A 27,918-nucleotide genomic window follows, 5' to 3' on the forward strand; every position below is an offset into this window, starting at 1 on the left:
ATCAGTTCTCATTGTGCTTAAATCAGTAAGTCTTTTGCTAGGCTGATCTTAAGTCAGCTTATTAACACTGTTTTCTAATGCTCGTGAAATACACATGCTTCTTTTATCCATTGCAACATCTTTTATCTACTACGGTTGAAACTCATTCTGAATTAGGAGCCAGAACAAAGAACTGTTCACTATCTACATCTCACCAAAGCCTAATGTGGAGGACAAGGGGAATGTAAGACTTGCAAAACCTTTGTAGTAACCCAGTCTAGAAACTGATTTTATCTTTAAAGCTGTAGCTGTTCCCTTGCTGTTAAAACTTATTTCACACTCTGCTGGTTTTGGAGCACGTATAAAGAATGTGTATTTGCCATTACAATTTTTTTTATTTTAACATGAAAAAAAACCTTGCCTTTTCCACATATATTTCTATGTGTGTAATATTAGCGCTGATCCTATGATCATCTGTATAAAACAGAGTCACAGAAGTTAGAGATAGAAAAGGGTTAATAAACTGCCCACTGTATGATGCAGTTAATACACTTCAGCTGAATTCTACTTTTGTGTCTTTAATGGTCTACGTTCCAAAATATAATTAACATATCCATTTTAGTCTTTTCGCTGTGATACTAAAAATAGTGCAGCTGCTTTCTCACGAATTGGTGCTGCTGGTCACATGAAATTGAAGTCAGGGACTGGAAAGGAAGCTAAAAGCACCATGCTTAAAACTGAGCTACCTCTGGGCCTGGCTGCAGAGAATATGAATGGCATTAGAATAGTGTTATGCAGAATGGGTGTAGTTTAGAAGCCAGCCGTGATGAATTTTTCTGGGAGAGTTGCATGGTATCAGAATTTCCAATCTGCTTTTAGACTGAAATTCTGAATGGTCAACATCTCAGAAGGACACAGACCACAGTAATACTTAGCAATGTCTTCTTCTGTACGTTTTGTTATTTAATTTTCTTTAAGTGCATTTCTGCATTTAATGCACGCTCTTGTTAAAAGAACAGGGGAACCAATGGCATCTTTTGGTCTTTGTGCAAAAGAACAGCTCTGTCCAGTGCAAAATTGCTCCCCCACCATATGTCCTCCGGGTCTTTGTCTAGGCTTTATGAGCCTAGAGCAACATTGGTCTTCGTGGTGTTGGACCCAAGTGTCATGGCTGTTGTTTGCATGGACATTTTCTCAATATTTCAAACTACCAATGTACCCTTATGGCTAAGGCAGAAGGTTAGTCGGGAACTCTCAGCGTAATTTTCAGCTCCACAGAGCTTCAGCCTTTGAATTAATATAGTGGACATCTTCCTCAGCAGAAGGCAGCGTCTACTTGTGTGGTTCTCTGTCAACCAAAGAAAAGCATTGGAGGGGGAAATATGGGAGGGACAATGATGCTTTTTGCTAACTGGAAAAGCCTCTGAAGGTAACAGCGGCTTCTGCCCTTCTTTTCCCTCTCCGTTTGCCCAGGATGGCGCTGCAGCGAAGACCTCTGCCACACCCGTCGAGAGCTGCAGTGCAGCACTGCGTGTATTTGACAAGCTGAGTTCGACACTCAGTGTGCAGAGTGTCAGTTTGTCAAATACCCCAAGTGAGGCATTTGCCGAGCAACGCGGCGGCGCTCCGAGGAGACCACCTCCTTCCTCCCCCTTGGGCAGGACCCTTCCTGCCCGCGTTCTGCTCCTCCAAAACGCTGGCGAGACTGAACAACCCATCTCAGTTACCGAATGCCTGACTCTGAGCCTGTGCCACCAGGTTTCCCTCCCACCCCAATTTCGGAGGCGGCTCTCGGGGTACTCCTCCTGATGGCAAACCTGTACCGACATGGGCCTGGTACAGCTGCTCTGCCTTGTGCAGGCAGAGAACTGAGCCCTGGCTCCTTACTCTCTGCAGCCAAAGGCAATGCTGTTCTCTTCGCAGCGTTAGCTAGCCAGCTGTTAACTGGGCTCGGTTAGCAAGGATGCTGGGAACTATAACCACAACATCATGGGTGAGGGCAGCATTATCCATAATACAGAATCTTTTCTTTGGACAGGTAGGAAACTTTTTATATTTGAATTTTGAGCACAAATTAATGAGGCTTCTGATTAACTTCCCTCTGTCCCACTAGCCAGTGAAAAACGCGTGTTTGCTCAATCTGTTTTTAAATTAGGCTGAGGAGTCCATCACTTCTCCTTGAAGCCTTGTTGTTTGGAGAAGGCTCCTTGGTTTTGGATGGTTATTCCTAGTCAGCACTTGCAGCTATGTTACCTGTTGCTTTTCTTTCATTTCTGCTATTTAGTTAAAGTAATTCCCGCTAAATCATCCCACTTGAAGATCTAAGGATGAGTACGCGTTTTTAATAACTGACTTGTAGCATATCAGATCTGCAGCTTGAGATATCTCAGGGTGGGGAGAATGACAGAGGAGCAGTGCCCAGCCCAGTCAGACGAACTCTCTGAAAGCATTTAACATTGAAAACTCAGAAACTAAGAAAACATCCCAAGACCCGACTGACTTGTTTTAGGACAGTACCAGCAGCAAATTTTGCCGTATTTGGGAATATTGATAAACTTCAATACTAAGCTTTTGGGGTTTTTGTTGCAGCTATTTCTTGCTAAATGTTTTGAAGAAGCTGGGATTTGTACAAAGCTGGGACCAATGAATGTATATCGTTGCCTACGCAAATTGTGTTCTGCTTTTTGAATAGGTCCTATCATTAGGGCTTACTGTGCGCTTCTGGACAAACATGGTCCTACTCCTTGTGACTCAGACTCCTGTGGTCTCTCTCAGGCACCTACTCATGACTCACAGACATCACCCTGATCTTTATCACTGAGGTCAGCTTCAAAAGAGAACAAAGTCTATTATTTCAGGGTTTGTTTTGTCCCCAGTGGATCCCTAATGCAGCAGGCAGCTGTGTCAACCCCAGTCCTTTCTGCCACCACAGACCTCAAGCTTTTAACAAACCTGAACCCTTCTGCACCACAGCTAGGCAAGTGTTCATTTATGCTTTTCATCATTGTTTTCTCACACATCTCCCGCATTTACTTTCAGCAGGGTTTTCACCTCTGCTTTTAAATAACACCCCCTGCCACCCCCTTGGCGCCGCCCCCCCCAGCCCCCAGTTCCTTCTAGATGGCTGGGGGAAGGGGAAGAAAGTTAACCCCTGTCTCTCTTACAAGAACAAATACCAAATTGGGGTGGGATGGGTTTCTCTGAGACTTCCTCTCCCTTCTCCCTGCTGAGGACAGCAGGTTTGGAAGGGCTCTGAAGGCCAGGTAAGTGTAAAAGCCAATTGGTCCTGTCGTTGCTCTGCAGCAAGGGGAGCTGCAAGTCTCATGACATTGTGCTGGCCACTAGAATTAGTGCATTTTTTTGGAGGCAGTGTAGTTTCGGAGCGGAAGCTGAGGTTTCCCTTCTGTGCTGGAGCAGAGCTGGCACTCAGCAGATGAGTCATGTCACTGGGTGAGTGACCAGCACAACAAAGAGAGAAGTTCTTTTGTTGGATGGCGATACAAAACAGCAAAGCCCTCCATGACTGTCAGAAGAAAAATAATATGTTTCCAACAGGTGTTACTCCCAAACACACAAAAGAATATAAATAAAAATATAGTCACACGCTTGCTGCCTAGGGAGAAACAACAGCTTTGGCACTGGAGAGGCACTTTTTGTGTTCCCACTGTTCTGCTGCTTATGGCCAGAGCCATTTTGCTGTCCGCCCTAGAGGCAGTGCCAACGTGGGGTACAGAGCGTCTGCTCCAGCTGGGGCATCAGCTACCCCTCTTAACCCCTGTTGCCTTCTTCCTCTGCAGCTTCTCCCAGGCTTCAGGTCTTCTGAGGAAGGTGCCCAGACCTCCTCAGAGCAGACCGGCACTGGGACGAATCAAAAGTTGGAAAAATCATGCTGTTACACAGCCTATAAGGGAACTTGGAGCTGGGAGCTTATATTGGCAGCAAATCTTGCATAAAACGCTAGGCTAATTGAAAATTAATGAGGATGGCACTTGGGTGACAAAAGAGCGCGCCGTGGCCTGTGTTTTGTTTCTGGATCTGCTGAAGTGAGGATGGGGAAGCTGAGATGTTTTCAGTTCCCTTCCCACACAGCACTGACCTCGCACCACATGCTTCTGCCCTGCGTGAGCACGGCTGCAGCTCGCCATTCCCCTCACTTCGTTTGCTCCGCGCCGCCGCTGAGGGTGCTGACGCCAGCAGCTGCTGCTGCAGCCTGGTGCCGCCAAGGCCAGCTTGCGCTAGCTACAGCAAACACTGTAGTGGGGTGAATTACCTCACCCGAGGTGCAAAGCACGAGAGACCCTCACGCACGTTGCTAATGGTCCCCGTGCTTCTCGTCCTCGGTCAGGGCACAGCTGCCCTCCTCTCCACGGGGATGGGGGAGCTGGCCAAGACTGAGAGCTCAGAGACCAGTGCTTGGCGGGGGGTCTGGCACTGCCGGAGCCCCTGCCAGGACAGGCAGGCCCTGCTGGCTGCTGCCCCGGGAAGCGCAGCAGCCTGGCACTGCAGCACGGCCGTCCCTGCATGTCCGTTGCTGTGTTTATGAAGCCTTCACAACACAGGCAGGAGACTCCTCTCTGATCTTGCCTGATAATCAACTAATGTCCTGAAGAAGTGTCACTGTAATTCAGAGCAATAAATGTAAAAGCAAGGCTCTTCTTCCCAGTGCTCAGGCCATAAAAATCTAGGTGAACCTGCTATTAGGTCGCTGATCTGGGAAGGGGAGGTCCATGGCAGCAGAGACAAAAGCCATGTGGGTCCAAGTCAGTGCCAAGAAGGAGGGCTTGCGTGACCCAGTGCTCATCGCTTCCCCATGCTCCCTCCGCAGCACTGACTGATTTAATAAAAGCCAGTAACTCTCCGTACAGATGTGCTTTGCTAAAGCCAGGCGGCATGCCCCCCTCCCTGCCCCTGATCTGCTTGCCAAGCCTGCGGGACAGGGGGATGCTGCTTGGAGGTCTCCGACAGACAGGGAGGGCAGAGTGCTCCAGCAGCACCCCAGCACATGTAAGATGCAAATGATTAACAATGAAGAAGAAAACCAGGCTATGAGTAACAGCGTGTATTGCAAGAAATGCATGTCAGCTGAAGGGAGGAACAGCAGAGCACACAGACTTGCTGCTTTTGTAAAAAGGATCTTTTCTTCTGGTTTGCTTTTGCCAGAGGTCCAGGAATGCCCTGGAGTGGGTTTAAGCTGCAGTGACAGGCTGCACAGCCCACAGCAAAGCCTGCACCCCACTAGCATGGGGCTTCCGTCCACTGGTGTAGCAGCGCACTCGTAAGCGTGCCCCTGCCAGCCGGCACCTTCCCGCAAGGCTGTGGCCGTGCTGCGCTCAGCGTGGCTCAGGTTGGCCACTGAGCTGTTTTCCACTTGGAAGAGACTGTTTGATTTGAGTCACCAACAGCCGAAATACAGGGAGGTGCAGAATATTTTTTAAAAGTAACTGATTTTTAGAGCAAACCAATGTGTTGAGCAATGCCATGGAATGAAAGTTAGGAGGCTCATCACCTACAGGGACATTCCCTCTTCCTCTATCAATGAGCTCCAGCCTGATAGCAAAAAATGACATTCCTGAGACATCAACTCACCTCTGTGGTCCCTTTAACATGCTCTAACAACAAAGACTCAGGGACAAGCAGGATGTACTTTCAGTTTTCGTTGATCTATAAAAGCCAGAGGGAGTCCATTTCCAGCACCATCCGTGGCTCCTTGCAGGCTGGCAGGAGGAACATGCACTTGAGAGTACACCCTGCTGGTGCTATGGGCTAGCAGCATTGCACCCAGCTGCACCTTGATTTGCAGGCTGAAGACATTTGTGTTTCCACTCCTTCAGATCTTCTCTTCCTCGCTTTGGTCCTTCAGGCTGCTCAGAAATTATTCGCTCTATAAAAGTAGGTAGATAGCCCCTTGGCCGAGGTTTTCCGCACGGATGGGCAGGGCCTCCTTTGCCAAAGCCCAAGAAGGTTATGCAGGTCCCCTGGGTTAAAGAAAGGAGTGAGACTGGTATAGTTTTTACAGCAGAAGGCAGACAGGAAGAAGAGTTTCCTCTGGTAGGGTTTAACGCCTAACATCTGCAGCCCTGCACAGCCGTTGTTTGGAAAAGCTGGTTCTCTACTAAACTTTTTCTATTTAATATTCTGATTCCATTGCATTCACAAGATTCTCATAATCAGGATTTTTCGTGATGCGTATGTTGTCATAGCCGTTGTCTTGCATGGGGAAAGTGTCACTGGGTGTTTCAGTCTTAGAATTTGTCTCCTTGAGTAGGCAGCTATCAGGGACTTCCACATCAGCCTCCAATCTTGTGTCATCTGCAGTGCTATGGCTGAAAAAACAGACGTTATTGAGAAGGTCGACTAAATCAGAAGTCATGTGATTTACATCTTAGTCAAAGTCAAGATCTATCGCATCATCTGTGGAACAGCAAAATTGCTGTAAATCTAGTGAGGGCCTGGGAAGCTCTGAGACACTAGAAAGTAAGGAGAATTACACACACAAAAAGAAGCAATAAACAGTTAGTAGCCATAAACTCACGGCATCATCATATTATGCTCAAAAGAGTTATCACCAGATAGTCTAGCCTTTAGAAAGTAACTACCAGTAATATGTGGGAAAAATGGCAGTGTGTGAGGCTAGAGATGGCTCAGGTGTGCCTCTGAAAGGGAAGCAGTATGAAGGGATTAGAGGTTGAGATTAGGAGAGGGCAGAAGATCTGTTCGTGAGAGAGAAAGGCGTCTGTAGAAGGAACTTATCTCGAGGGAAGAGCTGAGAATTCCTGTCCTTGGCTTTGCGAAATAATGGTAGGAATTTACTACAGAGATGTTTTCCCACGGCTTCCGCAAGGCCGAGTGAAGGGCCCCAAATATCTCCCTCTTGTCCCAACACATTAAAGAAGGGGCTCTCTTGCTATCTCCTGCACTAAAGTGTTAATGCCCTCATGCTGCTCACTGAAGGGCTGTCAGGGCATTCAGATCCTCCCCCAGCAAGGCACGGAAATCTTTGGGCTTTTCACTGAGCAAAGAGGCCTTTTGGAAACAGACACCGGTGCGGTGCCTGCAAAGTCCTCTTGACGTCCCAGGGGAAAGGTTGTACTCACAAAGCAACTTCATAGAGAGGTTCTGGAAAAAAAGAGGAATCGGAGATGTGCATCAACATATTTTGTGGTTAACGTGCCACAGAAAGAAAAAACCCAGCCGCTCCCAGGTATCCGCCCTCAGGAACGACCCTGCCACCCTGCCTCTCCCTAGAAGGGACCAGTGGGGCTGGGCTTGGGGCAGGGGCCGGGGGATGGTGGGGATGATGATGGGGTGATGATGGGGGTGACGGGGATGCGGATGGGGCCGTGGCCACCGCCCCGCCCCGCCCCGCCCCGCCCCGCTCACCGCCCCGCCCCGCCCCGCCCCGCTCACCCGCCTTGCCCCGCCCACCCGCCCCGCCCCGCCCCGCCCCGCCCCGCTCACCGCCCCGCCCCGCCCCCCCGCCCCGCCCCGCCCCGCCCCGCTCACCCGCCTTGCCCCGCCCCCTCCCCGCCCCACTCACCCGCCTTGCCCCGCCCACCCGCCCCGCCCGGCCCCGCCCGGCTCACCCGCCTTGCCCCGCCCACCCGCCCCGCCCCGCCCCGCCCCGCTCACCCGCCTTGCGCCGCCGCCGGCGGAGCAGCGCGGCCGCCAGCGCCCCCAGCGCGGCGACCCCCAGCGCGGCCGGCAGCGCGTAGAGGTGCGGGGGCGGCGCGGCCTGAGGGGGACCTGAGGGCGGAGGGAGAGCGCTGTGACAGCAGCGGGGGGACCCGCCCGAGACCCCCCCGCAGCTCCCCGGGCTCCCCCGGCGCTGGGAGCGCCTTGAAACACCCTCTTAAAACACTTCAAACGAACGAAAGCTGCAACTGCGGCCAAAGCCCGGACAAGCCGCCGAGGCCCGGGCCCAGGTCGGTCGCTGGGGGGTCGCCGCGGGGCCCCCTGGCAGCCCTGCCCCGGTCGGTGCGTCTCCAGGCACCGGCGTTTGTAGGTGGCTGCAGCACGGCCCGGGACCGCTTCGGCCTTGCCTCGCTGGGACCCGCCGAGGGTTCCCCAGGACTGTCTCGCTTCCTCTCTCCGATGGCGGCTCCCTGGCTGCTCTGGGGCGATTTCCCGCAAGGCAGCTCCGCCGTAAGGCTCCCGGACACGTGGAGCGCCGAGCCAGGTTTCTCGCCCCAGGAGACCTCCCGCCGAAGCGTTGCAGCCTCCCGGTGTCCCAGGCTGAGGTCCCCTCTCTGCCACTGGTTGTGCTGCTGTCCTGGGGCTCCGCCGCAGCCACCCAGCGCTGGGCACCCGCGCCCGCGGCCCGGGCGGCCCGCGTCCGTCCCGCCTGCAGAGACGCTCTGCAGCCCAGAAGGAACGTCAGGCTGGTTTGTCTCGCCGCCATCGCTCACAGAGCCCTCGGCAGGGTGGAACAGCCCTTCCCCGGCAGCCCAGGCCGCTTACCTGTGGGCACTCGCTGGGGCACATCGCCTCGGGGGGTGGGCTGGGGCCTGCCGGCCTCGGGGCTGGGCTGCCGTGTGACCGGGCGCTCTGTGGGAGAGACGGGGCCTCAGGCTGCTTCCCCCACCCCTCCGCAGCACAAGCCCGGTCAGAGCAAGGCACGGCCAGAGCCGGGCTCCCATCCTGCAGGGTCCTGGTCCCGGGGGGGCACGGGGGATGTTTCCCTGACCCCTGCTGCGATCAGACGTGCTCTGGAGCAGAAAGGACGCCAACCCCCGTGGCTTCCTCGTTGCGTGGCAGTCAAGACACGGTTTGTATTTAGTGTTATACAGGTCTGATGGCGCTGTGAAGGAGGGAGCTCGCTGCCTCAGCCTCGTGCGGCTGTAGGCCGGGGACTCACCGCTCACCGTCAGCTCCACGGCGTCGCTCTGCTGCACAGCCCTGGCCCCAACCCTGTTTTCTGCCTCACAGAAGTACGTGCCGGTGTCGGAGGGCTGCAGGCTGTCCCACGCCAGCTCGGCCTGGCTGCTCAGGAGCCGGGCTTCCCCCCCCGGGCCGCTCCTGAACCAGCGGTAGCTGATGGGGGGGGACCCGCTGGCCACGCACGTCAGGCTGGTCCTGGCTCCTGGCGCGAAAGTCAGCCCCGGCTCGCTGGCCCTGATGACGGGCTTGGTCGCTGCAACTGGAAGACAAAGCAGGTTGGGCCGGGGTCACGCTGGCCCTGGCTGCGGTGGGGAAGGTACCCCCCGCCATGGCAGTTTTTGCTCTGGCTTTCGGTGCTTTCCCAGGAGGAGGAGGGGCACTGCGCTCGCATCACCTCTCTGCGCAGGTTAAGCTCAGTTCACGTGTGCTTAAAGCCAGGTTTATACCAGCTCTGCCACCATTGTTACTGCCATATCGTACAAGGCCTGCTCTGTTGGGTGGGTGCCCCCCTTGCAGAAAGACAGCTCACTGTAGCGCACACTGAGGATGCGTGGGAAGGGGAGAAGGCAGATTTGGCTAGTACAACACCCGCTCGCTGTCCCACTTTGTGCAAGAACCACAGAGATGCTGGCTACCTGCACAAAACCAAAACCAGATCTAGATGTTACCTCAAGCACCATGGGTTCAAGTGGCCTGTTGGTAGATCCAGACTGGGATGTGCACTAATGGATCCCCCTTTCCCCAGTCCATCCCTACGCCCCCATGAGTGGAGAAGGGCTAACAGAGCAAAGGCAGAGGATGCCTCAACACCCAGCCTGGGCGTGGGTAGACAGTATGGTGTGAAAGACTATGCCCGCCAGCTGCTTCTCCTCCTACATGCTCTGTGGATTAGACTGGCTATGCAAGAGCGGGGCTTTATTGCTGGTTTTACCTTTGACAACTTTAACCGTAGTGGTCACCTCCTTTTTTATCAGGCTGTTATTTTTAGACCTCCAGATGACTTGACAGGTGTAGTGTCCGCTGTCGGGGATTTCAAGCTTCTCGATCAGGAGCGAGGCATCCCCTGGGCTGTGCTTCGGGACACTGACCCGATCTCGGAACTTGGACAACAAGACGTGGTCACCAGAATCATCCCGCCGAAAGACGGTGGAGGTGCTGTCGTCTCGCTCCATGCTCCAGATAAGCGTTTCCTGTGTGAAATCGTCTGAGGGCCTGTAGGTACATGGTAAAGTGGTGGATCCCATCCACGTGCCCTTGACCTCGTGGACACCAGACAGATCCAGGAGGGCTGCAGGGAACAACAATTGAAGAGAAATAAGAATGCAGCGGAAGAGAACGTCCTTAGGCTAGGCGGTGGAAGTCAGCATGCGGCCACGTCTTAGATGTGCTGTAGACCACAGCCAGCTAAACCAGGGCCTGTCCCCATCTCACTGAGCACAGGGAAGTGAACAGATCTAATGGCTATTTTTATTGTTTTTCTCTGGACGCTTGCCAGTTCTCAATTCCTTCTCTGTACAGAGAGGCACAAATCCTCCTCCTGGTGGCAGCATCACAGCTCCAGTCTTCACAAGACCTTAAGGAGCATCTCTTACTCCTGCTCTCTAGCACCAGCCTGTACACCCTACTTCCGATGCTTGGCTTTCTGCTTACACTTGCACATGGTGACTCAAACAGCAACGGCCTCGCCCCACTGACACGTGATGCTCTGACAGCACCACTGGCAGCGTTGACTTCTACCTTCTATATGGGAGGAAGGACGAACAAAGCGAGTTTACTGCTTCGCTGCAGTGAGCAATGAACGCAATGTGTTTGCGTTCATCAACATCACTTTATTTTTATGAAACTTGCCTGTTGCGCACAGGGCCCAGGGGTACACCTGCACGGGGAGGGGCACTTCTCTGTGCAACAGCCTGTCCTGGAGCTAACGGGAGGTGCCAGTTGCGGGGAGGCAAGCATCTGTGTCTCCGTGACCTCGGGGACAGTGAGGGGACTGATGGGGGCGAGCACAGTGGGAGCTTGTTTCTGACATGGAACTTGGCTTTTCCTTTACCAGATGACTTTGGGAGGGCAGGCACGGCTCCATTCTTCAAATCTCACATCCCAGTCAAAGGCAATTCCTTCACGTATCAGTTTTAAAACGTTTTCCATTTCTCTTCTTCCTCTTTTCACAAACCCCCACCAAGAAAAGCCGAGAGGGTGGAAGCTATTTAGAAAACTGCTCAGAAATACCCCCAAGGCATTTGATGCACTCAAGTTCAAGTATGTTTGCTATCCATTGTATTCATCTGGACACAATTTCCTTTAAACATCTCTCCCGTATTGTTTTGCATTGCTGTGTGCCATGAAATAACTGCCAGCATCCACCGATTCCCGGGGAGCCGCTGTACTCTGTATGTGACCAATTTCAACATTAGCAGGGATGACTCCAAACGAGAGCTGATTGGAAGGAATGGGAGAAACTCAGCAAAATAAAAATCCCTGAGACAGCATTTTTAAAAGAAGTATTTCCTCCCAGTGGACACTTCTTAAACTGGGATGTCTTCCAGACAAACAATATGAATTTTCCCACAGGAGGGAAATAGAGCTGGACCAGGCAGAAACCTGAAGGGCTATGTTAGAGATTACAAGACTGATCAAAGGGATTTTTATTATCTATAATGTACGATAACAGAAAAAAAATTTGAACTCTCATATTCTGGCCCATTTTCTAAGACATCTTTCTTCCTATCCTGGCAGCACCAGCTGTCCTGGTGGCATGGAAGCGGCATGAGGGCAGGAGCCTATTTAGGGATCTGTTCTGAAGTACTGGACCTGGAACGGGAACGGTGGACCAAACCCGATCTTTTTGCTTTAGCCTCAGAGAACTTCAGATCTGACCTAGATTTCTTGGGTCATACCTGCTTCAACCAGGTAAGCACCCTGCCAAGCACTCGAGGGGGCACAGGAGAGGAGGGGGCGGATTTTATGGCACCTGGCTCAATCTCCCAACCTCTCCAGCTGTCTTCCCACTGAGACCACAGCTCCTCTGGGAAGTACCTCATAAGTAGCAAATTACCGGACGTTAGCTGGACTTGGCTCACCTCTACCCGTACCCCCTTATCCCGCTCCCCCTCTCCCCTCCTCCCCAGAAAGGTACTGGTTATGTTCAGCTGCATTAACTCCCAGTAAGTCACTTCAGGGGCAGAGACCAGGAAGCTGCAAAGCTGGTTTTTAATGATGAAACGGGGAACACACTTCAACCCGTTTTTTAAATGTCAGGGGCAACTCTGTGCTTCTGTACACCACTTGTTAAAACACCTCTCTCCTGTACCCCAAAACCTTTCTCTGCTGGTGTCAACGCCGTGTGTGCCCTGGGAGTGGCACGTACGCCTCATGGGCACATGAATTGAAGCAAAGATTCCAGTATTGCCTCTCCTAATGCACGTAGAGAGTCAGCAGGTCAGAGAGACCCAGGGGAGTCGTGTGTGCCTGCAGCTAGTCTCACAATTATAGCTTTTCTTCTTCCCAGGACCATGCTAGCAGAACAATGGTGATGCATTATTAAACTCTAGAAAAATGTGTATTCCAGCTTCACAACGACTGCTTTGGAAGCTTACGCACCAGAGCAGGTCCTCTCCAAGGGTCCTGAACAATCCTGGGTGTTTTTCTTGCTTTGGGGCATGGGAGCTGCCCTTTTGCTCAACACTGCCCTGTTTGCTCCACTCTTAAAAGCACCGTGTTGTATCTGATACCAAAGGAGACCTTTCTGAATTCCCAGGCTCTATCTTTCATACAAGAAATGAAAGACTTTCCACGCTTGACAACTTCTAAAACTGAAGACACTGTAATTCGAAAGATTTTCCCTACCCTCTTACTACTCTGGTTTTTGTTCTTATACACTGAAGCATTTACTCACCATTGCAGCTGATGAGAGCCATCATGAACACCACTGTCCGCACAACTTCTCCCATTTTTCCAGAACTGCAGGTCCGTCCTCCTTTCCCTGCACTTTGTGAGAGACCCCACACTCCTGGGACCAGAATGCAAATGCAGAACACTTCCCTTTCTTCTGCCCTTTGTCATCTAGGATCCTCTTTCTGAAATATCACGAGTCCATTTCACTGCTGACTTAGATGAAGGATGAAGGATAATCCGAGTCTATAAGGATCGTCTCAGCTCCATTTCACATTCCCCTGTCCCCATCCACTTCTCTTACCATTCTCTTGATTTTTCTGACTAGTGCTCTTTTTTTATTCTTCATAATTACGTTTATTTTTCTCTTTCATTTTCCTTCTTTCTCTTTCTTCCGCATTCACATCCCAGTGAAAGAGCTTTTTGATGACTACACAGTCAAGCACTCGCTAGCAAGGGAAAGCAAACCTGAGGATGCTTGTGAAGCATGAATTCAGTTCCCTCTGACTTGTGTGTGATGACATTGCTCAGCACAGTGCTCAGCGTCTCTCTCCGTCGTACCATGAGGGCTCAAAACTGGGCATCCAGAAATGGAAAAGCACAGGTCTGGGTGCACTGACTAACCTAAAAGTCATGCAGAAGCATGAGGCAGAGACCAACTTGCTGATGCTCAGTTCTGTTTCCTTAGTGTCTTCCCCTGCTGGCGGTACGCAGCTCTTCCACCACACAGATACCAACTTCTGCAGCAACAGACTCTCTGAGGGCAACAGTGTCTACCTTCTGAGTAGGTCAGTCTGTGACCTGAGTGAGGAAGACAACCAGCCCTCGTTTCTTTGCCAAAGAGCCTGAGGCTTTTAGACCAGAAAACTTAGGATGCCACTTTTACTGCTTTTTTTTCTGTTTTAACAGAAAATGTGTGGAGGAGAGGTCTTAAAAACCCAACATCCTTCTCTTTACTACGATAGGAATTTCCCTGCAAAAGCTCCATTTTCTGCCACCTGCCCAGAAGCTGAGCCCTATTGCAGCGCAGCTACAGATGCAGTTATACCTACCAGAGCCACGGAGAAGGTGCATGGGGAAACGGAAGGTTAACCAGCTAGAGTCATCTGCATTTAATGTTACACAAGCTTTTACCATCCCCTGGTGATCAGATGGTTGCTGCCTGGTGCCCTCGTTTGCACAGCATCAGAGACTACCTTGGTACATGTTTCTGCTGCAATAGTCCAGCTCATGGGCAAAAGTCTTCATGTTTCATGCTCTTCAAGCACATGCAATGTTTTCTAAGGAGCTGATTTATGACCAGCAGCAGAGGGACTTTAATTCAGGAGACATTCTGGGTATGCTCGCTAGGGGTACCTTTAAAAGTGCATCCAAAAGTTATCAAGAGGGATTGTGCCCAGATGTAATATGTTCCTGCTAGTTAGTACCAAAAGGAGAAGGGATTACATAAGATAAGAAACATCTATAAAGCAGATCTACTGACCTAGCGAATTCTGTTATAGGTTTTTAATCATTCACTAAAGCAACTTTCAGGCATTTATTCAATAGACGTGCCTTAGCATACAGTTTTAACAACTGCACCAGGAGAATAGTGTCTTTGAGCAGGAGGCAGATGTGTCTGAAAGACAGGGAGTCATTTTCTGTTGGAACTGGGAGGGAAAGGTAATTGGTGTAGTTTTACCACAGCTACATCCCATCAGGACAGATACTGTTTGATTTAGCTGAAGTTTTTACATTGCAGCTGAGCTCAGACTGTTCCCTGGAAGCGCTGCTGTTTGTCAGTGATGGCTTGTTCCCTCTCTGCACAGGGCAATGAAAACTGGGGACTATCTTCATTTTCCCCAAGTCAGTAAACTGATGAGAACAGTGCAGGTCTCATTTCAGTCTTCGGGTGGAGGCATGTGCACACGTGGATGGCTTGCTGACCATGATTACAGCTGAGCTCTGCTTATTGCTGCCGTAAAACTTGCCTGTGGCAAGCATGGGCAGCCTGGAGCAAGAAGCTGAATGTGGTGTGGCGAGACCTGGTACAACAAATTCATACGCTGTTCCAGACTAAAAGCTACCACCCGCTGCCATCCTGCTGAGGTAGACAACGGAGGCAGCAGCACCACCTGCTCTTGCAGAGCGTATCCTTGCTGGTGTGGTGGAAACTGGATTTTTGCTGCCTTTTCTTCATGACTTCTTTGCTGAAGTTACCAGCGTGGTACCAGCTCATACTGCCCATACTCCGCCTGCCCTCTCTGCTGCCAAGAAGCCATTAGCTATGTTTGAGTCTGCTTAAAAGCAAGCAAGCAAGCAAAAAAGCACTGGTTAAAATTCAAGCAATGCCACTGAGTTAATATGAGTCCATTTTCAGATAAATGACTTAAAACCAACTTTTTGCACATCCTGGCCCATGGCTGATGATAGAAGCTTGTCCCAACAAACTATCTCCTCTGCAAAAGACTTTAAAAGAAGCTGGATTTTGGGGAACATGCTCTGGATCCAGCTGAAAACCCAAGCTAAAACTGCTGACATGACGGCTTTCTGAACCGGACATGCAAGACTTCCTGAAGCTGCAATTATACAGGAAAAAAAAAAAGAAGACTATTTAGCTAAAACAAAAACAAAGAGCTGTAGTTCCTCAAATGCACAGCATCTTTCTCTCCCTGGGACAGAGATGTAGCTGCTAGTTTTCCCCTCCCTGAATCACAGTCAGCCCATTTCTTTCTAAGCAGAGGGACTCCTCATAGTTTTGCATCTGAACACATGAAGAAAAAGCCTTTAATGTCTCAGATGTTATGGCTAGTTACCTGGATTATTATAACCAAGTATATTTATTTCAGTGTCTCTGCTTTGGATTGAATCCATTGCTTTCTCCCTTGCAGTGCCAGGTGGGTGAGGCACGCTGCAGCCGCCCATCTTCCTCCCACATACTGGACATGACACACTTTCAAGCATCATTTCGTCAAGTATCGCAGCTCACGCAACGTGACCGGTATGGCTCTTTGTTCTGCAATTTCTGCTACTACATCTCAGGCTAATTAGGGGTGGCACAGTAAGGTCCCCATTTCCCCAAAAATGAGCACAGATGGGACCTCGGACCCTACTCGTAGGGACCAGCTCTGCAGAGCCTGCATCTTACACTCATGTTTTGGCATAGTCTGCCCCAGGCTAGAGAAGTTTGCTACAATTTTCCTGGTGGTGAAATAAGATTTTTGGCCTGTGAAGGGGTGAAATTCAGTACCAAGCTTTGAGCAAACCACCAAAAAGTAGGTAACTGAAGAAGAAAGGTCTCAAAGTTCTCTTTTTGAACCATCTGCGCTCAGAAAAAAAGGCAATTTTTACTGCAAGACTTGAGGCATTCTTATTTGGTCCAGTCATAACAAACTCACAGCTCTGACTAAACAGACTGTGGTTTACTAAGTACTTTTCAGATGTCCCCCGGGAACTAATTGTATGAGCCTCTACAGTCATGTACACCACCATCCTCTCACATATACCAGGCAGTCTTACAGCAGTCATGAAAACATGACCTTTGTTCCAGCTAAAGAAACAGAAACTTAGTGCAAATGAGCATCTCCTTCAAGGTCTGTGTGACAGAAACGTGATATACAAGTGCTCTTTCTGAAATTTAACTTCCCTTCCCAGGAACTCCCAGGTCAATGACATCGGTTCTGGGTTACTCATTATCTTGGCCGAATCCTTGTAAATACTTCCTAGCACTAAGAAAGGAGCCCATATTTATGATGTCACCTGAGTATTCATTTCCTACCTGGTGCCACAGATGGCCTTCACAAATCCGGCTATTAGAGCAATACAGATTTTACCTTTACCTGCAGTTATGACACGTGCTAGCTACTGATGCTTTTGGTAGCCTCACTGCTATCGCAGTCCTTGCTCTTTGCAAGCTTCCCAGTTCCTCTTTTAGTGGTTCCATGAAGGCTGGTGGAGCTCTGGTTTTGGTAAACACAGGTGCTGGTCTAGGATGAGCTGGCTTAACCTCAGCTTGTCTTCCTGTCACACCGCAGTTTGCCATGGACGTGCCGCACAAGATGCACAGCAACTGCCCTTTTTCCCAGAGATACCCCGCACTGACTCAGGATCCAAGCCCTGTTGTGCATCGCGCAGCTGTCCAACAGCGCATGTGGACATGAGACACAGAGAACCTAGATCATGGGTTTCTTTTCAGTTTCATGAGCTTGTCTTTTATGGCTTGCCTTAAAACTGTTTTATTTACCATCACCAGCTCCTGGCCATGGCTGTCCAGCCAGCATAAAACTGTTATTTAGCCATGTTTGTATGGCCACATTGCCTGTGGCTTTGCAATGCAACCAGAATTGCCTTGTTTTTTGATTCTGTGGTACAGCTGTGGGATGCCTGACAGCCGTTGTCCATGGAGTGTCAACAGCGAGAGTGCCCGATATGTCCAGACAGCACTGTGACCAGCCTGCTCGTCCTCGGAAAGCCCTTTGTCTCCATAGTTCTACCTTGCCTTAGTGCTCTCTTCTTCTTGGGCTGGAGCTCTGGCCACGTCACACCACCTCAGATGAATGGCACCGCCGGTCATCTCTGGCAGCCAGAGCCGGGTCCCTGCTTGGGCAACCACGGCAGTCACGTTGAGGTACTCTGAGCGTGTCGAGTGTTGCCGCACTCCCACCTGAGAAAACACATCTTGCAGAACCAGTGTGCCTTCCGACATGCTGGGTGTCTCTGACTGCTGGCCCTTTGACTTCCCCAGAACCTTGAGGCACGTTTCATCATCTAGTACAAAATCCACAATTTCTCTCTGAAAACAAGGACAAAAGGAGAAGGGAAAGCAAGCTATCTCCTGAGAGAGCCGATAGCAGGGGTGACGTTGCTTAAAATAACTGCCCCAGCCTAGCACAGCACAGAGGGTCTTTCCCAGCTGGGTCAAGACCAGCAGTGGTGGAAACACAGGCAGGGAGGGAAGAGCTCACGGTGCCGGCTGCATTGCCATCCTTCAGTTCGTACAGAGCTCAGCTCTCTCCTGAAGAGCCAAGTCTACTGCTCTGGATGGCTGCACCCATCGCTCCGCTTAGTGACAGGACAGCTCTTCTCTCCTCGTTCTCCAAGCAGCACATGCCACATGCACCCCTTTGCTCAGGTGTTCACCACATTGCCCGACTTTGGAGCACCTCTGCTTTCCAGTTGCTTCCTATAGCGCTGAAGGCCCGTATTCCCATTGCAATAAGTTTGTTTCTGGGACGGCGCTTAGATGGATGGGCTGCTTCCCAGTAACAGTGACATCCCCTTCCCACCCGCTCCCTACCACACACATGCACACACACGCACGCTTTTCTTAAAACCCCTTTTTAAAGAATGAGACCATTACTGCAGGGCTCCAAAAACTGCAATCTCATCTAGAACTGAAAGATTACAAAAAACATGACAGTTTCCCAGAAAATTTCAACACTGTTGGCTTGTCATCACATTAAGACACTATCCAGTCATGATTTTTTGGTTGTTCTCTAGAAACCTCTTTTAATGATAATTGTGTGCTTTGCAACTGTTTTCCTCCCCTACTCACCTACCTGCTTAGGAAGGAAAATGGTCAGGCTTCAACTGGCTTTTTACACTCTTCGTAGACGAGCTTTTCTTTCACCTCATAGAGGTCTTTCCCAACCTTAACAATTCTATGATCCTAAACGTCTCACTTCCTTAGCTCTGAACCTCAAATTGCACTAGCAGCAACTCTTGCATCTTCTGTTCCCTACAGCCTACAAACACCACCTGACACAACATTCAACACATATCCCAAACTCAAGCAGATTTACAATAATTCCTGTGCTTTCCGGTAGAGGGACCTAATATGCTCCCAGGAGGTAACTCCTGGGCACACACAGACATTCACACACACACACTTTTATAGGCAAAATAATGAGAAGTATAACAAAAAGCTACTAACTTTGCAGTTCTGAAGTTTAATGCTTTTCATTTGCTTCTCCACATTTGGAGTAAACTGCGTGTTCACATTGACAATTTTTTCCAAGACGTCATCACTGACAAAAGCTGCCATTTGTTCCCTTTCCATTTTGAAATCAAGGTTTCCCAGCCCTTGATTTTTAAGTACTTTCTTAAAAATGAGAAATGAAACTTGTGGTACAGGAAATTCAGGGAGAAAGTATAAGGTCACCAATAAGTGCCTGTGAAGCATGCCTGGTTGGTTGTGAATTTTGATGAACCTTTGTGTCATCAGTTCCGCCGGTTCCTCACTGGACCTCTGTGTACTTTGGGTTTCATGGCTCTGGATGGGTAGCATTGTGTTCCACACTTATTTCTGTATTGCATAAAAGAAGTACTTTTCTGCTCCCTTTAAAAGTGCTACCAGATAATTTTAGCTAATGTCTGCTTCCTTTTCTCTTTGGAAAAACTGCAAACAAATAGTCCCCATTGCTCTCCTCCACGCTGGCCACAATGAGTAAGTACATTTTGCTCATTTTGCCTCATTCTGCTCTTTTTTCCCAGCTGAGACAGTATAAAGCATTTGCAAAGAAGTGGTTTTATGCCACTAATCATCCTTTATTATCAATTGTCAGTAACTTTTCTGGCTCTGTTAAGCCCTTTCAAGATGAGAGACCTACATGCATACATAAGGTGGAAGAATTCCATGGGATTTTACAGTATCACAATCCTGTTTTCTATTGCCTTTCCTAATAGCACCTAATACTCTTTTTGAATGCTGGTGAATTTTGAGCTGATGCCTGCAGAAAACTGCATGTGCAGATCTTTTCTGAGTGTGAACAGCAAATCCAGGGGTCCACTAATCCTGTATCTGTGTCGCTGATATCCCCCTCACCCCTCAGGTTGCTTGTTTTGTTTTACATCTGTCTGCGTGGTTTTTGATGGGACATGGTATTGCCCTATCCTTCATCATAAAGTTCTTCTATAACTCTGCAGTATCCAAGTTCTAGGTTTACTCAGGGTAGTAGAAATTATGAATAACAAAACTTTTCAGCTCCCTACGTACCCTTCAGGCCTTCTAAGCCAGGATAAAAGTACTTTGTGAGTACCGGCTGAGGCGCTGTGAGTGCTTGCTGCATTTAAAGATGAGCTGGTCATGCAGAAAATATTAATATAAAAATAATTCAGACATGTATAAACAATTTTATCCACAAATTTATGGAAAAGTACCTAACTTCCTTCAAATATTAAACATCATTAAAAGAAAGACTAGAGCAGGTGAACTCAGAAAGCATGTGCCTTGTTGCGGGGTCAGCATCACCCAAGCTGTCCGGCGCCGCATCTATAGGAAGTGCGCCTGCATCTCGGCGCGAGCGCTGCAGAGAGGCGCCCCGAGTACAGCACGATGGGCACCCAGGACATTTCTTCTTTTTGCTCTGCTGCTCCTAGTAGGGTAAGGTTCTTGGTTTTATCCTGGCTTTAATCTATCTTTCAGTGTTCCTTTAAGGGCCATCTCACATTTAGGACATTTCACCACCTACGCAGCACTTGGGGCGATGGAGGAGAAACGCCCACTCCAGGCCAACCTCGTTCTGTGCTTCTTGCCCAGGAACGATGGGGGTGTTGAGCAGCCTGTGGTGCTGGTTAGACTCCTACCACACAAAGGCTATGAATGTATATCCTTTTGGTCACATAAAGCAGTAAGTTTAGTACACTTTAGTGTACTAAAGTTTACTTACACTTTAGTAAGTTCAGTTTGGCCTGGGCTCCTCCTATCCTAGCTTTCAAAGGGCTTTCGTCTACAGAGGTCATGAAAGGGAACCAAGAAAAGCAAAATCAGGTCTATACAGCAGGCTGTAACTAACTGAAGTTCCTAAAGAGGTTTGTGTTTTCACTGCTGAAATTGTTAAGGCTCCACAAATCGTGGAGGAGCAAAAACTGCTTGTCTAACCTATTTTTCAGAGGCAAAGGTGACTAAGAAGATAAATATTGCCTGGATGAAGGTACTCTTCAGGACTGCTACCTGCAGAGCACTGTTGGTTCTCATGCAGTATCGCCTACTTCATATACAGATTCCTGTGTGTTTCCAACACAGTCATATTCATTCTTTTCTGTACTTATTTCTTGAGATCTTTTGTTTACCATGTGCTCCATCACATAGTTGTTTTCGGTGGAGCAAATGGGTTCCTCGTAATGACCTGCACTTTCACATCTTGAAGAAGCTGCTGCTCTCAAGTTATGGCTGAAACCAAAACAAAATACAAAAGAAGAGTTGCAACCAGAGTAGACAAAGCATCCCCCAACCATTAAGATTTCGAGAAAGACTGGTCTGATTCAAACCCATGTAAACCTGGGCCATTGGAGTATGAGAGTATTCTGAGGCAGAGAGTCTTGTCCTTTGCTTCTAGGTGGCAGGAGAACCTTGGACATTATAGCAGCATTTCCCCCAACCCAGGGAGCATTTCAGAGGCAGCAAAAGGCATGTAAGGAACACAAGATTACTGCCATTTTTTGGAATGGCACAACCAGGCAACTGCTCTTTGCATATATATATGTACATATATATATTTTAAAAAGTGGTGGAGAAATGGTGAATGGCAAACTGAATGTAGCCCACACCCACCATGTGGCTTATGATATCTAATATCTTTAAAATGAAGGTAAATCCCATGAGGGGAAATCCTATCGCACCATTCGTTCAGTTGCTCACGGTTCAACTGTTGCTTAAAATGCTGCTTTATAAACTGCTTGGGAAGCACAGGACCTGGGCAAACACCCCAGGCATGTTCTACCATGGCACCCAAAATCATCAGCACTTTAACTTTATCTAGGCAAGGGGTTCTCCTTGTATGTTTTGGCTGGATTATTAGGCTTTTCAGTATGGATTCCATAGGTTGCAAGTAGATCAGGATGCTGAAACCCGAGTTTAGAAACAGCTACAGCTTCCTGCCTCAGCTATGATTAAAAGAGGCAAGTTCAGCCAAGGATATCTCAGGGATATATCAGAGTATAATCAGGAGCCTTAACTCTCTAGAAAGGGAATTCCTGTTCTTTGCATTTGAAAAAAACACTGGGAATTTATCCTTAGCAATGATCTTTGATAGTCCTCATTGGGCTGAGGAGTTGATAAACAGCTCCTGCTCATTATTATCATTCTAATATTGCAAAGGAATAGACCTTTCTTCCTAGAGTATGTGCTGATGTGGAAAGCCCACAGATCATCAGTACAATGTACTACTGAGCTACCCTTGAACTTCCTCATCCATACTGCTTAAGAGGCTTTTAATCTTGACAGCTAACTAGCACTGTTTGTTTATTTCCTGCTCTGATACAGTCCCCAAAGACTCATCAACATGTTAGGCAAAGGATTATACTCACTCTTTTACTTCATAGACTTGAACTGGAAAAGAAAATCAGAAATGTGTATCAATAATTTGCATTTATAGTCTCAAAAAATAATTTCTACTGTCTCTTCTTGATATAAAAAAGTGACCTCTGAAGACAGAATAAAAATAGGAACCTGAGAGATCATGTTAGGTGGATGATGACTCCTATTCCCAGGGTTCAGTCCAAGAAAATGAAAACAACCCATATCCCAGCTGTAACACAACTGTGTCAAAATAACTGGCCCAAGGTCAAAGGTAAAGTTGAGTTTAGAAACTAGAAGTTCCCAGTTCCCACAGTTTTCCTATTCACAGGAAGTTCAATAAAGAACCATTTAGAAAGAGATTATTTTGGATTTCATTTTAAAAAAAGGCAAAAGAAATATTTGATAATGATTACTATTAATTGGTAGCATGGAGTTTTAGAAAGGTAATTAAAGAAACAAAGGAACAAGGATAAAACTATGGCCATCAGTATTAAAAAACCCCAAAGCGAAACCCCAGTGTCGTCTCTGTACACTGCTGAGTGCTGCTGGTGGAAAGGGCACTCCGAGAGAGCATTTGGGCAGGAGTTTTGTAGTGTTAGTGCAGAAAGGAGAGAAGTATTCAGTAAATAGATCCTACGTCTGAAGACTAGAAAGGAAATGCATTTGTTTTGAATAGGGAGAATTAATGATGACCTCTTTTCCACCAGGTACTAAGGGAAGTATCAAACAGCAGCTGGTGCAAGCAGGTATTTTAAAGTTTGACTGGCTACTAGATACCTTAACAGAGATGATCACAAACTTGGTCGAGAACGGAGAGCCATGGGATGCCTGTGAGGACCCGGGGGAAACACCCATCCCCAATAACCACGGCGGAGCAGAGGACAGCGTGGTGGAGAAGCTGAGCCCCATGGGCGGCCCGGGGAGGCAGGGGCAGAGACCCCCTGGAACCAGCGTGAAGAGGAACGATGCAGGGGCTGCTTCCTGCGGCGAAGCCGGGCAGGTGCTCCCCTGCTGCAGCTGGTTTTCCCTAAGGAAAAGGGGCTCCTCTACCTCTTCACATCTTCCACCACCTATTTTGATCCATGCTTGTCTTGATTGACTGCTGGTATGATGCAGGTGCCGGAGCGGCTGCCAGTAGCTGCAAGCACAGTACCAGCCCCATCCCCAAAATCCCTCAAAGGTAAAACCAAGCTGGGCATACACAACTCGTTCAAATTTTGCAGAACACTCCACTCACCTTCTTTGGGCTTTCTAATGCAAATGATAATAAAGACAAGAAGGAAAACCACAGCACTGCAAACCACAGCAATCAGGATGACCAGGGGCAGGGACAGGCGAGTCCCCTGGGTACCTAGAGCAACACAGCAGAGTCATGAAGCCTGTGATCCGAGAGCCAAGCACAGATAGCACACAGTGACCCTTGAAAGAGGCAAAGCCCACTGAGCTCCCAGTGGAACAAAGGTTATGGCTGAAATAGTGCAATTTTTGTTTTTCGTTGCAGCCGTGGCTCTGTATGAGGCCTCCGTTAGGCTCAAATGCGTTAAGAGGCTCTGCCGGTTGCCTTTACGGCCGCAGCCTCTCAGCAAGAGGTACGTGCCACCGGTCTGGCTGGCTCATGCTAGGGCACCTGCTCAGAGCCAGGTGGGCGAGGGGCTGTTAGGGGGAGGACGAGCAGGGACACACACAGGCAGCGCAGCCCTGCGAGCCCTCGGCAGGGTGGAACAGCCCTTCCCCGGCAGCCCAGGCCGCTTACCTGTGGGCACTCGCTGGGGCACATCGCCTCGGGGGGTGGGCTGGGGCCTGCCGGCCTCGGGGCTGGGCTGCCGTGTGACCGGGCGCTCTGTGGGAGAGACGGGGCCTCAGGCTGCTTCCCCCACCCCTCCGCAGCACAAGCCCGGTCAGAGCAAGGCACGGCCAGAGCCGGGCTCCCATCCTGCAGGGTCCTGGTCCCGGGGGGGCACGGGGGATGTTTCCCTGACCCCTGCTGCGATCAGACGTGCTCTGGAGCAGAAAGGACGCCAACCCCCGTGGCTTCCTCGTTGCGTGGCAGTCAAGACACGGTTTGTATTTAGTGTTATACAGGTCTGATGGCGCTGTGAAGGAGGGAGCTCGCTGCCTCAGCCTCGTGCGGCTGTAGGCCGGGGACTCACCGCTCACCGTCAGCTCCACGGCGTCGCTCTGCTGCACAGCCCTGGCCCCAACCCTGTTTTCTGCCTCACAGAAGTACGTGCCGGTGTCGGAGGGCTGCAGGCTGTCCCACGCCAGCTCGGCCTGGCTGCTCAGGAGCCGGGCTTCCCCCCCCGGGCCGCTCCTGAACCAGCGGTAGCTGATGGGGGGGGACCCGCTGGCCACGCACGTCAGGCTGGTCCTGGCTCCTGGCGCGAAAGTCAGCCCCGGCTCGCTGGCCCTGATGACGGGCTTGGTCGCTGCAACTGGAAGACAAAGCAGGTTGGGCCGGGGTCACGCTGGCCCTGGCTGCGGTGGGGAAGGTACCCCCCGCCATGGCAGTTTTTGCTCTGGCTTTCGGTGCTTTCCCAGGAGGAGGAGGGGCACTGCGCTCGCATCACCTCTCTGCGCAGGTTAAGCTTGGCTTAGCTGTGCCTGTACTGACTATGCCACCCATTGCACCTCCTACCCAAAGGCTTGCTCTGTTGGGTTGATGCCATCTCCGTTCCTCTATAATCACCACTGCCCAGGGAAAGGGAAAGGGAGATCGAGCACGTACTGATGAAGTTTGGTCAAAGAAAAGCAATGCAACATCCCAAGGACTTCCCTTCTAGTGTGTGTCCCTTGGAAACATTGAGCCATTGGATACAGGTAGAGCCAGGGACAAGTTGGTGAGAGGCCACAAATCCTCCCCCGGCCCCTGCACCGCAGGGCGCAGTATCGTGGGCAGAATTCCTCTCTCTGAGCCATTTGCTGCTTCTTGCTGGAATCTGACACTGCTCAGCAAAACACTCCTGCATTGGAAGTGGATGGTCACTGCCTATTCGGTCTATTCAATCCCTAAAAGCCTGCCCAAGCCAAGCCTTCCACCCCTGCACACCTTCCTTCTTGGGTTTACCTTTGACAACGTCCACTTTAGTGGTGATCTCTTTTGCTATCAGCGTGTTGTTGCTGGCTTTCCAGGTGACCTGGCAAGTGTAGGTTCCCCTGTCAGAGATCTCCAGGTTGAGGATGTGGAGAGACACATTCCCTGGGGCGTCCTTCAGGACACTGACCCTGCCCCTGTACTCAGACAGGAGAACGTGGTCGCCAGAATCATCCCTCCGAAAGATGGTGCCAGAGCTCTGGTCATGTACCACAGTCCACGTGAGCGTTTGCTGCACCAAGTCCTTCACAGGCACATAGGCACATGGCAGGATGGTAGATCCCTTCCACACGCCTTCAAGCTCACTGGGGCCAGTCAGGTTCAGAAAAGCTGCAGGAAGAATGGATAAAGAAAATTTTTAAAAAAGCCATCACGGTGAAGGCAGGTCCTGGGTGATGAAGCGATGGTGAGAGCACCGGCTGGTAGAACCCACCAAATCAAATGCAGGGGTGGTCAGTGGAGATGACGAGGGATGGTCTGTTCAGGGATGGGCTAACAAAAAAGCAGCGTGCCATGAGGAAGGCAGATGGGCGACAGCTGATTGCCAGGGCACTGCCGTGTGCTATGAGCGCAGTTTGGCTCTCATGCTCTGCCTGGGGCTTACCTGCAGTCAAGTGAACACCAGGCAGAGCGTAGGATCAGGATTAGCAGACAGCTTAGGGCTGAGGGAAGGAGCTTGTCTCAAGCCCGAGTTGCGCAGCTCCCTGGTCACAGCTGGCATCTGCCCCTGCCACCCAACGTCACCCTCTGGGCTTTCCTGGAAAGCGCTGCACGTTAACAGCAAACCATTTGCTCTTCCGAAAGACACTGCTTTTTCAGATGAAGCTGAATTTAAGCAACTTAATGGATCAAAGAAGTCTAAAACTTTTTAAATTTTCCTAAAAAATTAGGTCCATTGCCTTTGTCCCAGTACATTTTTGTCACTCTTAGGGCTAAACCTTTTCTTCCATAGACACTTCTTAAACCTTTTCTCCCAATTTCCAGACCTCCCCTTTCCTGGGAACACGAGCACTGGCCGGACCCCTTGCGCTGGGCTGCTCGCTGTGCTCTGTGAAACAACTGTCGCCAAGCACCGGGGGTCTTTGCGCTCCGAGTGTGTGGGCAGCGCTTCCGCAGCCTCCGTGCACCGCTGCGCTCCACGGCCACTGGATTTGGAAGAGCTGAGCACCCAGCCAGCAGCATGCAGAAATGTTGGCCTTTTTGCCATGTTTCTATTTGCAAAGCAGACTGCACCGAGACCCGCAGACACACCAGCGCCAGGGAAGGAACTGCCCCAAGCAGGAGACCTTTCCAGAGACTCACCATTGCAGAAGAGAAGGGGACTTAGAAGCACAGCTGCTCTCACCAGCATTCCCATCCTCCCCGGGCTGCAGCTTCTCCCTGCCAGGCACAGCAGTCCTGCTCTCTCCAGGTCAGCAGAGAAGTCAGGAACACTTCCCTTTCTTCGCTCACTTTGTCACTGAGAACCCAGGACAGCTGCTGATGTTTTTTCCTTCCTCTTTTTCAGAAAAAAGTGTCTCAGTGATGACTGTCAGAGGTGTGGGCAGAACAGAAGTCCTAAGGGAGGGTAAAAAGAAGAAACTTTAAGAATTACTTCTACTCTCTTTCATATTTCCTGCTGAGTATGCTTTTTTCCCCTTCTATTTTTTAATTCAACTTTAAAAAAACTGGTTCCTTTGTTTCTTTTTTTTCCTAAACACCTATTTCTTCCTCTTTTCCTCCTTACATTGCTTTCTAAATAACAATTTTTAACTTGCATGTTACATACAAGAAGATCCGAGGGAGTACTCTTAAGGAGCTAACCAAGGCCCTTACTATTCCTTTTCTTATCAGTTTTCCTATGGAGCTCACCACTGTGTTTTAAATTAAGATTCATGAAACACCCTAAATCTTTACATTACTGGTGTGAGACAGATGATCATTTTAGGTCCCTTCCAAATGAAATATTCTATACCATTATATCCCATTTGAGAGGTGGAGAGTTTAGGTGTACAAACCCAAAACCAAATAATTTCCTAGAGCTGCAGACACCTGGCTTGTCCATCCTACTCTGTGTCACCAATTGATCCTCCTTTCTCAAGTAGCAATTTAGCTGCTTGGTTCAATTGATTAATTGCATTCAATTAAAAGCATGAATTAGGGCCGTAGGCACCTGCATTTCCTGCAGGCTACTTTGGAAACTGCTAAATAATTATCTGCCTAGAGAGAAAAAAGCAGGAACTTACCAAAGTAGGAAATCTTTGAGACTATCAAATCACGACTTCCTAACTGTAACGAGATGTGTTATTATTTATTAAAGGTAATGTTAGCGTTAATCTGTATTATTAAGTAATTGAGCACTAACTAGACCTGCCTAGGAGAAGTATCTGTCTCTACTGAAACATTTTCTTGAAGAGATTTTTGCATGTCTTCTTCTGTCTTCTGCAGCTCTTAATTTTTCTTATGCCCTAATCACAGAAATCTCTTCTGCTTCATTGTATTCAGCTAAATTGGTATGAGGACTTTGCTGTTGCTGCATCCAAATTCAACATACAGTCCTCCAATGCAAGGAACCAGACTAATGAAACACAGTCAACAAAATCCTAGACCATATTCTGAAGTACAACCCTCCTTTAAGGACAGTGAGACAATGTTTGCATCTGTAGAGGTACAGAGGTACAGAGTACCAGAGCAATCAGTGCTGCACACCCGATTCTGAAGTGGTGGCAATGTGGGGGAAAAAATATTTCTTATAGTCTTATATATGGCTTAAAGATGGCTCCACCTACATTGTCATTTGTAAGCAGCTTCATTAGGTTATAGT

General features: G+C 49.4%; 2 protein-coding genes and 1 long non-coding RNA gene across 11 annotated transcripts; 1 reads left to right on the forward strand and 2 right to left on the reverse strand.

Annotated features, from left to right (window-relative positions):
• Nucleotides 1-5,387: 5,387 nt before the first annotated feature.
• Nucleotides 5,388-13,079, reverse strand: LOC104052915 (V-set and immunoglobulin domain-containing protein 4). 3 transcript variants are annotated; one of them, XM_064462775.1, is made up of 7 exons: nt 12,752-13,076; nt 9,788-10,144; nt 8,834-9,115; nt 8,437-8,523; nt 7,609-7,722; nt 7,074-7,095; nt 5,388-6,302 (listed from the first exon to the last, which is right to left on the reverse strand). In XM_064462775.1, the coding sequence occupies exons 1-7, from the start codon at nt 12,804-12,806 to the stop codon at nt 6,107-6,109; spliced, it is 1,113 nt and encodes a 370-aa protein (XP_064318845.1). In that variant the 5' UTR covers nt 12,807-13,076; the 3' UTR covers nt 5,388-6,106. The 3 variants fall into 3 exon arrangements, with proteins under 3 accessions (XP_064318845.1, XP_064318846.1, XP_064318847.1); XM_064462776.1 differs by lacking the exon at nt 8,437-8,523 and having other exon boundaries at nt 12,752-13,079; XM_064462777.1 differs by lacking the exons at nt 7,074-7,095; nt 7,609-7,722 and having other exon boundaries at nt 12,752-13,075.
• On the forward strand, nt 10,123-19,729 carry LOC135315315 (uncharacterized). The gene is made up of 4 exons (XR_010374750.1): nt 10,123-11,115; nt 11,593-11,766; nt 15,618-15,727; nt 17,099-19,729. It is a non-coding gene; the product is annotated as an uncharacterized LOC135315315 (long non-coding RNA).
• A 122-nt stretch (nt 19,730-19,851) lies between these two features.
• Nucleotides 19,852-27,654, reverse strand: LOC135315312 (V-set and immunoglobulin domain-containing protein 4-like). Of its 7 annotated transcripts, XM_064462769.1 has the most exons (7): nt 26,418-26,875; nt 25,089-25,445; nt 24,175-24,456; nt 23,778-23,864; nt 23,262-23,375; nt 22,033-22,054; nt 19,852-20,896 (listed from the first exon to the last, which is right to left on the reverse strand). In XM_064462769.1, exons 1-7 carry the CDS (start codon nt 26,470-26,472, stop codon nt 20,698-20,700), a joined length of 1,116 nt encoding a protein of 371 aa, XP_064318839.1. In that variant the 5' UTR covers nt 26,473-26,875; the 3' UTR covers nt 19,852-20,697. The 7 variants fall into 7 exon arrangements, with proteins under 7 accessions (XP_064318839.1, XP_064318844.1, XP_064318843.1 ...); XM_064462774.1 differs by lacking the exon at nt 23,262-23,375 and having other exon boundaries at nt 26,418-26,893; XM_064462773.1 differs by lacking the exon at nt 23,778-23,864 and having other exon boundaries at nt 26,418-26,884.
• Nucleotides 27,655-27,918: the final 264 nt, after the last annotated feature.

The sequence above is a fragment of the Phalacrocorax carbo genome, chromosome 11, assembly GCF_963921805.1.
Source record: "Phalacrocorax carbo chromosome 11, bPhaCar2.1, whole genome shotgun sequence".
Taxonomy (NCBI): Eukaryota; Metazoa; Chordata; class Aves; order Suliformes; family Phalacrocoracidae; genus Phalacrocorax; species Phalacrocorax carbo.